Genomic DNA, 12,244 nt, shown 5'->3' with positions numbered 1-12,244 from the left:
CAAAAAAAAAAAAAAAAAAAAAGATAACAAAGGAATGAGAATGTCTCAGAGAAAAGGAATTCGACTTTCAGAGATGAGAAAGCTCAGAACACATCCAGAGAACCAGCACTGGTACAGTAAGTCAGGGACCCCCAGAAATTAGTAGGATGGCAGTGACTTGGCTGCAACCAGAAAGTTGAGTCTACATCTTCAACTATTCAAGAGATACAAGCAGTCTGGACTAAGTTCCACTCAGGGAAGCATGATACTTGTCAAAGCCAGCCTGTCTCTGGTTGAACTCATATTTTGGGTGGTGAGTGTGTGACCTCAGAGTGCGCCTGTGTCCCAACCGTGGGATCAAAATGGGTAGGAAGAGCCCCGGATTGAGATCCTGAAATTCTGGGATGAATCTGGCTCTGTGTCCTTGGACAAGTTTCTTTCTTTTTTCTTTCCCTTTCCCTTTCCCTTCCTTCCTTTCCTCTCCTTTCCTTCCTTTCCCCTTCCTTCCTCCCTTCCTCCCTTCCTCCCTTCCTTCCTTCCTTCCTCCCTCCCTCCCTCCCTTCCTTCCTTCCTTCCTTCCTTCCTTCCTTCTCACTCTGTCACCCAATCTCGCCAAGTTGCCCAGGCAGGTCTCAAACTCACGGGCTCAGGCAATCCACTTGCCTCGGCCTCTCAAAGTGCTGGGATTACAGGCTGAGCCACTGAGCTCGGCCTAGACAAGTTTCTTATATTTTCTGTGCCTCCGTTTCCAGAAAGCACGTTGTTAGGAGGTGTGGTTTACCGGTGTGGTTTACCAGAGCCTAACCAAGCCTCCTTTTTGTAAAATACTTTGCTGCTTCTCGGGTTTTCAGGGTCTGAAGAGTTAAAATACTGACCCCCTGCTGCTCGGGCTCCCTCCCCACCACTAGACTTATTTTATTGTTACATGTTTTGTTGTTACATTTTGTAAAGGGGCCATTATCTGGGGATAAAAAAGGGACAACAATCGGTGTACATAAATTAGCATACGGAGACTTTGAGATGGAAACGTGCCAACCCCTTCCAAGGAGAAATCCAGATAACAGGCTGCAAGATTGAGCTGCTTTCATGAGAACAGCAAAGAAAACAATTTCCCTCGGTGCTTACCAAAGAAAGGAAGATAAAGGAACTGGAGGATGGATAAAAGTATCCAAAAAACATAAAAGAGGAATTGATGGGAAACTCTGGCGTGACCACGGAAGGGGCCGTGGGTGGAAAAAGTCGTGCTTCAAAATAAAACGGCAACTGTGGGAAAAGAATGGAGCGATAGTCGTGGAAAAAAGTGAGATCACATAAAAAAACTTTCGAGATCGGCCTGGAAAAAAATAAAGCTTTATGGGTTTTACATGAGGGGCTGTTCGGGCCACCTGTGGGGAGGAATTGGCACTGGCTGACTTGGGGTTTGTTTTGCCTTCTTGGCAGGAGCCGGATTGTGATGTTAATAGTCGCTGGCCAAGTGCTAAGTACCAGGTTTGGATAGAAAGGGTTTTGCAGGTGGGAAAATTCCCAGCCCAGGGTTCCTACACTGATGTAGTCGGAACTCTTGAAAGGCTTCAGACTTTGCACTCCAATTCTAAGGAACCTTTCTTTCTATCATGGTATTTCTAGCATTTTGTGAACTTCCCAGTTCCTCCTCTGGGAGGAGGTTTATGGCCAGACCAAGGGTGCCCAGGCTAAGATTTGGGCCCCGGAGTCCTTTCGGGGCTACAGAACAGACTTCTTTTTGTAGCAGGAGCATCACAGGGCTCCCAAGTGCCACCATTTTGCACATCCATTAACCTTGGCATCTCCTAAGAGGACATTCCGCCCACTTGGCTCTTAAAATATTTTCATTGTCCTTGAGCAGGGTGAGCCCAAAACTTTAGGGTACTCAGGAAGAAGAGGCCTGATAGTTGATGCATTATTAAAATGAATTGTTTTAAATTTAGGAATCATTGAGCGATCTGTCGGATTTCTGTTTTTTTCTTTTTAAGAGACAGCATCTCTCTACATTCTTAAAACCTCATACAAACTGACCTTCCTTGTGGTCTATTTTCTCCAGATAGCAGATTTCAGCGAGGTGCCAAGTGAAAACTAAAGACCAAAGTAATTTGCAGAAATCTGTGATTGACTTAAAAGGTGCAGAGGGCCAGGTGTGGCGGCTCACGCCTGTAATCCCAGCACTTTGGGAGGAGGAGGCAAGAGGATTGCCTGAGCCCAGAAGTTCAAGACCAGTCTGGGAAATGTGACAAGACCTCATCTCTACAATCAATCAAAAAGTTAGCCAGGGATGATGACACCTGTCATTCCAGCTACTTGGAAGGCTGAGGCGGGAGGATGGCCTGAGTCCACCCAGTGGTCCAGGCTGCAGTGGCCACCGTGATAGTGCCTCTGCACTCCAAATGGGTGATAAAGTGAGACTCAGACCAAAAAAAAAAGGTGCCAAGTCTTTAGAATTGCAAAAGTAGATTGCTTCTTAATTGCAAAGGAGACTACCCACCTGGTCAGGTGGTTGCCAGCCTCACAGTCTCTTTCCTCACTTCCACTCTTATATGCACAGATTTTCAAAAAGTGTGATCAGGTGACTTTTTTCATGATGTCATTTGTGGCGGTGACCAAGGAATTTGATTAACATTAAACCCATTGGGTAACCACAAAGTCCAGAAATCTTATCAAGAAAATCCATGCAAATAATATTAAAGAAGTTTCTGAATAGTTGAACACGTGGAGGTTTCTGGAAGGTGACATGAATGCCCCCTCACTTCCCCATACCTCGCCCTGTGCATCTCTTCTGTATCCTTTGTACTATCCTTTATAATAAACCAGCAAATATAATAATAATAATAATAATAAAAATATAAGAGTAAGCTAGAGGTTCTAGTTGAGCCATTTACTCCCCAGGAGCAAATTAGGCAAATTGAGCTGTAGAAACCTGTCGGGTAACCAAGATATGATTTGGGCAATCACTTCAAATTCCAGAAAATTATCTCCATTTCAGCATATGGTATGACACCCAAGAGGCATCTCATTCAGGGTTTTCTAAACTGTGCTTCCATCAAACATTTTAACGCTGCTAAAACTGAACAATGGCAAGTTTCTTCCTTTAAAAAGATGTTCTCGGCCAGCATGGTAACTCACACCTGTAAATCCAGTCCTTTGAAAGGCTGACGTGGGCTGGACTCAGTGGCTCAGCCTGTCATCCCAGTACTTTGGGAGACGGAGGCAAGTGGATTGCCTGAGCTTGTGGGTTCGAGACCAGCCCAGGCAACTTGGCAAGACCTCATCTCTACAATAAATCAAAAAATGAGCCAGGCATGGTAGCTGTGCCTGTAGTTCCAGCTACTTGGAAGGCTGAGGTGGAAGGATAGCTGGAGCCCCAGCAGGTTGAGGCTGCGGTGGCCGGGAGAGTGTTACTGCACTCCAGCCTAGGTGACAGGGTGAGAGTCCAAATTAAAAAAAAGAAGGAAAAAAAAAAGTCTGAAGTGGGAGAATGCTTGAGCCCAGGAAGTCAAGGCTACGGTGAGCTGTGGTCATGCCACTATACTCCAGCAGAGTGAGTCTGGCTTTGAAAAATGAAAAAAGATGCTTATACTTTTACATTTAATTGTCTCTACTTTTTTTGCAATATATAGTACTTCAGTGTAGACAATAAAATGCTAGTTGACTTCAATCCACCCCTCAAAGGCAGTAAGATAACATCTAAAGCCTTCTCTTCAGAAATACACATTCTAGGAGAGGTTACTTAGCATGTTAAATTTCCTCACACAGAGAAGAGTAAAAGCAAAGCTATCACCATTGCTGGGTGCCCTGGCTCACACCTTTAGTCCCCGCACTTTGGGATGTGAAGGTGAGAGGATTGCCTGAGTCCAGAGGTTCGAGACCAACTCGGCAACTTGGCGAGACCTCATCTCTACAATAAATCAAAAAATCAGCTGGGCGTGGTAGCGCATGCCTGTAATTCCAGCTACTTGGAAGGCTGAGGTGGAAGGATCGCTGGAGCCCAGCAGGTCGAGGCTGTGGTGGCCAGGAGCGGCCACTGCACTCCAGTCTGGGCGACAGAGTGAGACTCCAACTCAAAAAAAAAAAAAAAAGAAAAGCTACCTAGTTTTGTTTAGTAATTAGCAAAAATTGTATTATAGGTCATTTCAAATTGAGAAAATGGGTGATATACAAGAACTACAGTGGGAGAGAAAGATCTGTGTCGTCCCCTATGCCCTTGTATGAGTGGGGCATGTGCAGTTTGGCCAGTAAAAGAAGCCACTTCGGTATTTCAAGCAGGAAGGGGTGTAGCCCAGGGATTTGGAATCGTCCAGATGGATCAGAAGATCTGAAAAAGCGAAGGCTAGAGAAACTGCTTTGAAGAATTCAGAAAGTCAGGAGGGGCTGGGATCACAAGAGGTGACAGTTGATGGTCCGCCTTTCTGGAAGCTGCTTCCCAAATTCCCCACCTCCTGCATGCAGAAGGGCCTGCCCCTGCCCCCACACCTCCACCCCAGGCTGCACTGCCAAGGGGAGGAACCATCCACCCCTTTCATCTTCCACATTCTATGACCCAGAACTCCCACTAGCAGGAGAGTTTGTGGAATATACTTTCCCGGTCTCTAGCTCTACCAAAATGGGAGAATTTCAGTGCTCAAGGATTGCTTTGATTGTTTTATTTTTTAGATTAGAAAGTATAGTTTATTTAAAAACTAAATTAGAAAGAGAGAGAGAAAAAGAGGAGATTCACCTCCCCAAGGTAGGGGAGGGGGCGAAAGCCAGGAAGAATGGCGATGGCCACAGCTCAAAGAGCGCATGGTCACACCAGAATCTAGTGAGGCAATGGCCATTTTGATTGTTAACAAGCACCCTCAAGCATGAGGCAGGAGAATCTGATGATCCAGCATTTTTAAAAGGTATGTCTTGGGGAGCAGCTGGCTCTGGACAGTGCTCATGGGGTGAGGCAGGGAGGGGGGATAAGGGGCACACCACCACCCAATGGCTACTGTGTCTGCTAGCAGGGGGAGAGAGGGATCACTAGAAGCCCAGACCTCACCTACACAAAATTTTCTCCTGTAGCAAATCCTCACATGGACCGGCAACCCCAAAGGAAACAATGTAAAATAAAAGCATTTCGTAGACCTAACACAACTGTCTCCAGTAGACCTCTCTGCAATTGCAAAAATAATCTATATTTGCACATCCAAGATGGCAGCCGCTGGTACCATGGGGCTATTGAGTACTTGAATTGAGGCTTGTGCAAACGAGGAATTGAATTTTGGAGTTTTATTTAATTTTAATTAACTTGCATTTAGTTATTATTTTATTTTATTTATTTTTTTTGAGTTGGAGTCTCACTCTGTCACCCAGACTGGAGTGCACTTGCCGCTCCCGGCCACTGCAGCCTCGACCTGCTGGGCTCCGGTGATCCTTCCGCCTCAGCCTTCCAAGTAGCTGGAACTACAGGTGTGCGCTACCATGCCCGGTTAATTTTTGATTTATTGTGGAGATGAGGTCTTGCCAAGTTGCCCAGGCAGGTCTCGAGCCCGCGGGCTCAGGCATTCCACTCACCTCAGCCTCCCAGAGGTGCAGGATTACAGGCTGAGCCACCGAACCCGGTTTTTTATTGCTTTTTTAATTAACTTAAGTATATAAGTAAAGAGCTACGTGCAGCTCTTGGCTAATGCACCAGGCTGTGCAGTTTAGAACACTCTCTGGTCTTGTGCCTCCTCTCCCCTTCCATTTAATGGGAGTGGTTGCCTGATCTGCCCTGGAGTTTCCTTATCTGCCATCCAATATTTGTTTATTGTGTGTGGAAAATTTCATGGGAGGTCCTTACTTAGGATGACTATTCAGTGGCACTGTTGGGGGTACTTGCATTTCACTGAGCTTATGGAATCAGCTGTCTGCCTGTTTTTGGTGCCAGTTTGCTCATGAACATCTGTTGCATAATTGTCCAAATTCAATCTAAGATTGAATTTCACCATAACATACAAAAATAACAAGGTAGTGGAAGGCCACGGAAATGTTCACCTCCACATCCTAATAGTTGTAACAGTCAATTAGCCTGATCGGTTTGCAGCATAGATGTTCCTCCCAGAGGTGTTTCTCAGATCTCTGGAGTATGCAGCCTCTTTCCTATTAACAAACTTTAGCAGATGGCAAAGCAAACATAGTCGACATAAATATTAATCTAAAAATTCAGATAAGCTCGTCGTCTTCCACCAAGCAGTTTTTTTAAAATGTGAGCATATGTGCATGATTTTTTTAAAAAAATCATTTGTATACCATAAATTTCCTGTGTATAAAATCGTTTCTTACATAGACGGTTGACTGTGCATTGCAAAATGTTACAAAGACAGCCCAGTATTTCTCAAAAGGATACTGGCTGCCAGGTATGTTGCCCCCAGGAGAGCCCCTGACCTGTTTGCTCCATATATAGGGTTTATAAGCTACTTTCCATTCAGTGTCCCAAAGTGGCCAGCAGAATACTGGACCGAAGTGGGTGTTTTCATGACACATATTTTTCAGTCATAATGCAAAGGATATTGGCAAATAAGACAATTATTCGTGTGCTTGCCTATCAGATAAATAAAAAACTACTGATAGAAAATGTTATAACTTTTCATTTTTCTTACACGAGAACACTTTCAGGCCATCTGCCTTTCTGCATTTGTCAACCTTATCAAGTTATTCACAGGGCCAGGGGCGATGGCTCATGCCTGTAATCCCAACATTTTAGGAGGCAGAGGTGAGAGGATTGCCTGAGTCCAGGGGTTTGAGACCAGCCTGGGCAACTTGGGGAGACCTTGTCTCTACAATAAATTTAAAAATTAGCTGGGTATGGTGGTGCATGCCTGTGATTCCAGCTACTTGGAAGGCTGAAGTGGAAGGATTGCCTGAGCCCAGCAGCTCAAAGCTGCAGTGGCCATGAGCATGCCCCTGCACTCCAGCTGGGGCAACAGAGTGAGACTCAACTGAAAAAACAAATTGCTCACAGGATCTCAAAAAGAAGTGTGACCTGTTAACCTAAGAACTGAGTATCACAGAAATGATACCACGTTGTTTATTAAACAGCCATGGATTTCAGCTTACACAAAGTGTGGTATCCTCACTAATTATATCTGTGCCTGACCGCGAATAAAACTAATTGTTGCCGGGCTCAGTGGCTCAGCCTGTAATCCCGCGCCTTGGGAGGCTGAGGTGAGTGGATTGCCTGAGCCCGCAGGTTCGAGACCCCCCTGGGCAACTTGGCGAGACCTCATCTCTACAATAAATCAAAAAACCAGCCGGGCGTGGTATCGCACGCCTGTAATTCCGGCTACTCGGAAGGCTGAGGCAGAAGGATCGCCAGAGCCCAGCAGGTCGAGGCTGTGGTGGTCGGGAGCAGCCACTGCACTCCAGTCTGGGTGACAGAGTGAGACTTCAACTCAAAAAAAAAAAAAAAACTAATTGCTCTAAGAATCCTTAGAATTTTCTAAGGGGAAAACTTAAGGAAACCGGCCACCAGGGCATTTGCCTCTTCAGCAAAGTCTCATCTTACGGCTTTCTGGATTACTCTTCAACTACAATTCACATTGATTCAGTTGCATATAGATTTCCTGGGACTAGTGCAGAGGGGTCAATGATTCTTTCTAGCACTTTCTCACCTCAGAGTTCTTCTGCTTTGCATGGTCCTTTTTCTGTAGCCCGAGGTGCAGACTAGGGGTGCAGTGCCAGATTGGGGTGCAGAGCAGTGCCAGGGCAGGAAATGTGTCAGGACTTGGGGGTGTCTCTCCTTACAGCTCAGCAGAGCAGTTGGGGTAGGGACAGAAACCTCCAAGTCAGATGCCTGTGAGAAAACATGTATTTGCATGGGCTGCAACTACTCAGAGTCACACACTGGGAAGGACTGGGGTTGGGAGAGGAAGGACACAAAGGGTCCAGGAAGGGACTGAGTGTGAAAACAGTGAAGGTCTCCTCTTTCAGACACATTTGGGGTCCTGCCACACATTTCCATATTGATGGATTTTCTTATTAAGGAAGGCCCCCTCATTTAGCACCTGATAACCCACTGTCTCATCCATCAGACTGCAGACTCCTTATCCATGGGTTCTACTGGCTTAGCACATTTGTGGTACTCACAAGTGACAACACTCTTTGATGGATGCCGCAAGGTCTTACTTTCAGATTAGCCCACAGATTCCAGTGGTGAGTGCTTAAATTCCATTCAGCTTCCTGTGAAACCATATCAGGCTTTGATGCAAAACCAAAGACTGGCCGATGGAAAGCTGTCAGCTCAGAGTGGCCTCCATGACAACTTCATTTATCTTAAAATAGAGCTGCCCTTCTTCCGTTAATCATCCAGCCTTTTGGTTTTCGCTGCAGGAGGACTGAGATGACAAGGGTCCATGTCGTGGAGTATGTCTGAGGCATGTCAAGTCTCCACGCAGCACATGACAGGTAGTGCCGCTCACGGGTTCAATCTGTGTGCCCCGGGGGTTGGCGAAACTTTGTGTTCTTTCTCTCCTGGTAAAATTTGACAACCCTGAAACATTCTATTTTGATTCGTTGGAAACAAAAAAATCGAATGAATAATGAAACATAAGCGATGAGGAACTTTTGCTCACGCTTGAATTACTTGTTTGCCTGGATTAATGGACGAATTGGTCGGATTTTTACAAGAGTGATTTAAAAACGTCTGGAATGTATTTCCTAAACAGGATTAGCAAGGCTTTTAGTGCTTTAAAAGGCAACCCTTGGAACCAAACTGAGGTGTCAAGTTTTTGTTGTTGTTGTTGCTTGTTTCTTTAAGCAGACTTGAATTGTTCTGGAGTCAAATTGAAGTTAGATTGCCAAGGGAGTCCTAGAGGTGCTTTCCCCAAAGCAGACACTGTGGTTTTGTTACACTACTAAATATTGATCTCCCCACCTTTATCTGGGGATGCAGAGATGCCCTGGTAAAGCCTTCTTGTTTTATCTTTGTGCAGGCTTGTTGATCGGTGCTGGCTGTGCTCTCTATCCCCTGGGCTGGGACAGTGAAGAAGTCCGGCAGACATGCGGCTACGTTTCTGGCCAGTTTGACCTGGGTAAGCTCCCCCTGTGGATGATACTCCTTTCAGAAAAAGAACTCTGATGTTTCATAGAAGCAGAAAGTGGAAAAGGGATGAAAGAGGAAGACCTACCTTGGTATTGCAGCCAGCTGTCATGTGTGATCACATAAATGTATCCATTTGTTTAGTGAAGAGTTATTGACAATCTACTGTTTGACCAGCATTATGGAGATTTTTGTAGAGACAATGATAAGAAATGGCCAGTTGGGCTTGGTGGCTCAGCCTGTCATCCCAGCATTTTGGGAGGCCTAGGCGAGTGGATTGTCTGAGCCCACGGGTTCGAGACCCACCCGGGCAGCTTGGCGAGACCTCATCTCTACAGTAAATAAAAAGTTAGCCAGGTGCAGTAGCGCGCACCTGTAGTTCCAGCTACTTGGAAGGCTGAAACAGAAGGATTGCCGGAGCCCAGCAGGTTGATGGTAGGGTGGCTGTGAGTGTGCCACTGCACTCCAGCCTGGGTGATGGAGAGAGACTCCAACTCAAAAAAAAAGAAAAAGAAAAAAGAAATGGCCCCTGCTCTCAAGAGTTTATACTCATTGATTAATTCAAAATAATATAATTGTGACCATGGCATGGGCCATAAATAATTCTGTGGAATTTGCAGTCTGCCTGAGAAAACGAGGCAAGCAGGATAGTCAAGAACAGGTCCATCAGGGTTAGGGAATCCAAGTCAGTTTCACTCCTGGGTAACAGACAACTCTGTGGGCGGGCAGGGGTGCTGGGTCTGGAGAGTGACCCAGGTGGTTTCTCAGAGCAGACAGAAGCACCTCTCAGGCAAGGAATGCACTGCGGCAAAAGCACAGGGGAGAAATGAGGAACCCAAGGATTCTGGCAGCACCAGCAAGGAGCCACTCCAGGAGATGTGACTGAATGAGCGGGCACTTTTCACTGGTAGCCAGAGTCTGTTCAACTCACCCCGCAAGCTATAAAACAGTTGTACAGAGTAGGACGTGGTTTGTGTCACTTTAATTTTGTAGTTCTTGGTGATGTTTCACTTGATGTGTTTACATTTCCTTAACTATTTCCTTATTTCTTTCTAGTTGGGCATTTAGTCTCTTCCAGTCGCTGCTGTTTTAAGACATATTGTAATAAGTAGTTAAATGAAGTGTTTTTTTTCTACTGAATTATTTTCTTAGCGCCTTTTTCTGCATTGATGTTAAAAGATAAAATAAGATGAATTTGCAAAACATTTATTTCTGTAGGAGAAAAGAAATATCTTTTTCTGAGTCATTGCTAGGGTTCATGGTGAAGACCCCTGTAACAAAAGGCAGATTAACAAGAGAAAGGCACACAAATTTTTTTTCTCACTAATTTACTTACTTTTTCTTTTCTTTATTTTAAAGATGTGGAGTGTAATTCAGGTTTAGGTATAGAAATGTTCATTATGCAGGTACCCCTGTTGATGAGGTGTGCCCCTCCCTCCCCTGGCAGTTTCCCTCAACTGTCAATCCCACCACTGCCTCCTCTGGCAGTTTCCCACTACTGCCAATCCCTTTCTTATAGTATTATGATAGTTGTTCAAGGTCCACTTATGAGTGACAACATATGGTACCCTATTGTTTGTTTCTGTGATAGATCACTGAGTATGATAGACTAAATTAATCCAAGTTGCTACGAAGTCCATATGTTTGTCCTTCTTTATGGCTGCATAATATTCCATTGTGTATATGTGCCACATTTTTTTTTAATCCTGTCCAGCTTTGATGGGCAGCATGGTTGGTTCCATGTTTTTGCTATTGTGAATAGAGCTGCAACAAACATACATGTGCAGGATCTTTTTGGTAGAATGACCCGAGCTCCTCTGGTTATATTGCCAATAGGAGGATTGCTGGGTCATATGGAAAGTCAATTTCTAGTTCTTTCAGAAATCACCACACTGTCTTCCAGAGAGGTTGCGCTAGTTTGCATTCCGCCAGCATCTGTTGTTGTTTGTTTTATTAATGATGGCCATTCTTACTGGGGTTAGGTGGTATCTCAGTGTGGTTTTGATTTGCATTTCTCTGATGATGAGTGAGGCTGAGCACTTTTTCATGTGCCTTATGGCTGCCCATATATCTTCTTCTGAAAACTGTCTATTCATGTCTTTTGCCCACTTTTTCTTTTTTCTTTTTTTTTTTTTGAGTTGGAGTCTCACTCTGTCGCCCAGACTGGAGTGCAGTGGCTGCTCCTGGCCACTGCAGCCTCGACCTGCTGGGCTTCCGCCTCAGCCTTCCAAGTAGCCGGAACTACAAGCACGCACTACCACACCCGGCTAGTTTTTATATATTGTAGAGATGAGGTCTAACCAAGTTGCCCGGGCGGGTCTCGAACCCGCGGGCTCAGGCAATCCACTCACCTGGTTTCCCAAAGCGCTGGGATTATAGGCTGAGCCACCGAGCCCAGCCTTGCCCACTTTTTAATTGGGCTGTTTGTCTTTTTCCTTTTGGCACCTTTGAGTTCCTTGTAGATCCTAGATATTAGGCCTCTGTCAGACATCAGTTGGCAAATATTTTTTCCCATTCTGTGTGCTGTCTCCCTGCTCTCTTGATGGTTTCTTTTGCTTTGCAGAAGCTTGTTAGTTTGATGAGGTCTCACTTGTCTATCTTACTTCTTAAGATATTGGCCTTTAGGGTTCTGAATAGGAATTGGTTGTCAATTCCAATTTCCATAAAGGTTTCTCCTGTGTTTTCTAAGGTTCTTATAGTTTGAGGTTTTACATTTAGGTCTTTGATCCATTTAGAGCTTATTTTTGTGTATGGTGGTAGGTAGGAGTCCTGTTTCAATCTTCTGCATGTAGTCAGCCAGTTTTCCCAGCACCATTTACTGAACATGTTCTCCTCTCCCCAGTGGTTGTTATTGGAGGCTTTGTCAAAGATGAGTTGGTTGAGAAATTTGAGGCTTTGCTTCCAGAATCTTTATTTTGTTCCATTGGTTCATGTGCCTGTTCTTGTACCGATACCAGGCTGTTTTGATTATTGTAGCCTTATAGTAAAGTTTGAAGTCTGGAAGTGTGATACCTTCTGCCTCGTTTCTTTTGCTAAGGATTGTTTTGGCTATTCGTGGGCATTTATGTTTCCATATGAATTTCTGTATTGTCATTTCCTGGTCTGAGAAGAATGATGCTGGTAATTTAGTGGGTATTGCGTTGAATCTGTAGATTGCCTTTTGTAGGATGCACATTTTAACAATGTTGATTCTTTCTATCCATGAGCATGAAA

At 44.8% G+C, this 12,244-nt stretch overlaps 1 protein-coding gene across 2 annotated transcripts in view; it reads left to right on the top strand.

The window, feature by feature from the left end:
* Positions 1-12,244, top strand: part of LHFPL6 (LHFPL tetraspan subfamily member 6) — a 259,182-nt gene that overhangs the window by 206,992 nt on the left and 39,946 nt on the right. The window contains exon 2 of one of the 2 annotated variants that reach the window (XM_008067820.1): positions 8,925-9,023. The exons of the other annotated variant lie outside the window; for it this stretch is intronic. Within the exon in view, the coding sequence (XP_008066011.1) occupies positions 8,925-9,023 (99 nt within the window). The remainder of the gene's footprint in view (positions 1-8,924; positions 9,024-12,244) is intronic. 2 annotated transcript variants of the gene reach the window in all.

This window comes from Carlito syrichta, unplaced genomic scaffold, assembly GCF_000164805.1.
Source record: "Carlito syrichta isolate Samal-C Ts95f unplaced genomic scaffold, Tarsius_syrichta-2.0.1 Scaffold309781, whole genome shotgun sequence".
NCBI classification, from domain to species: domain Eukaryota; kingdom Metazoa; phylum Chordata; class Mammalia; order Primates; family Tarsiidae; genus Carlito; species Carlito syrichta.
The sequence above is the reverse complement of the archived record's forward strand: the minus strand, read 5'-3'. Positions and strand labels throughout refer to the sequence as shown.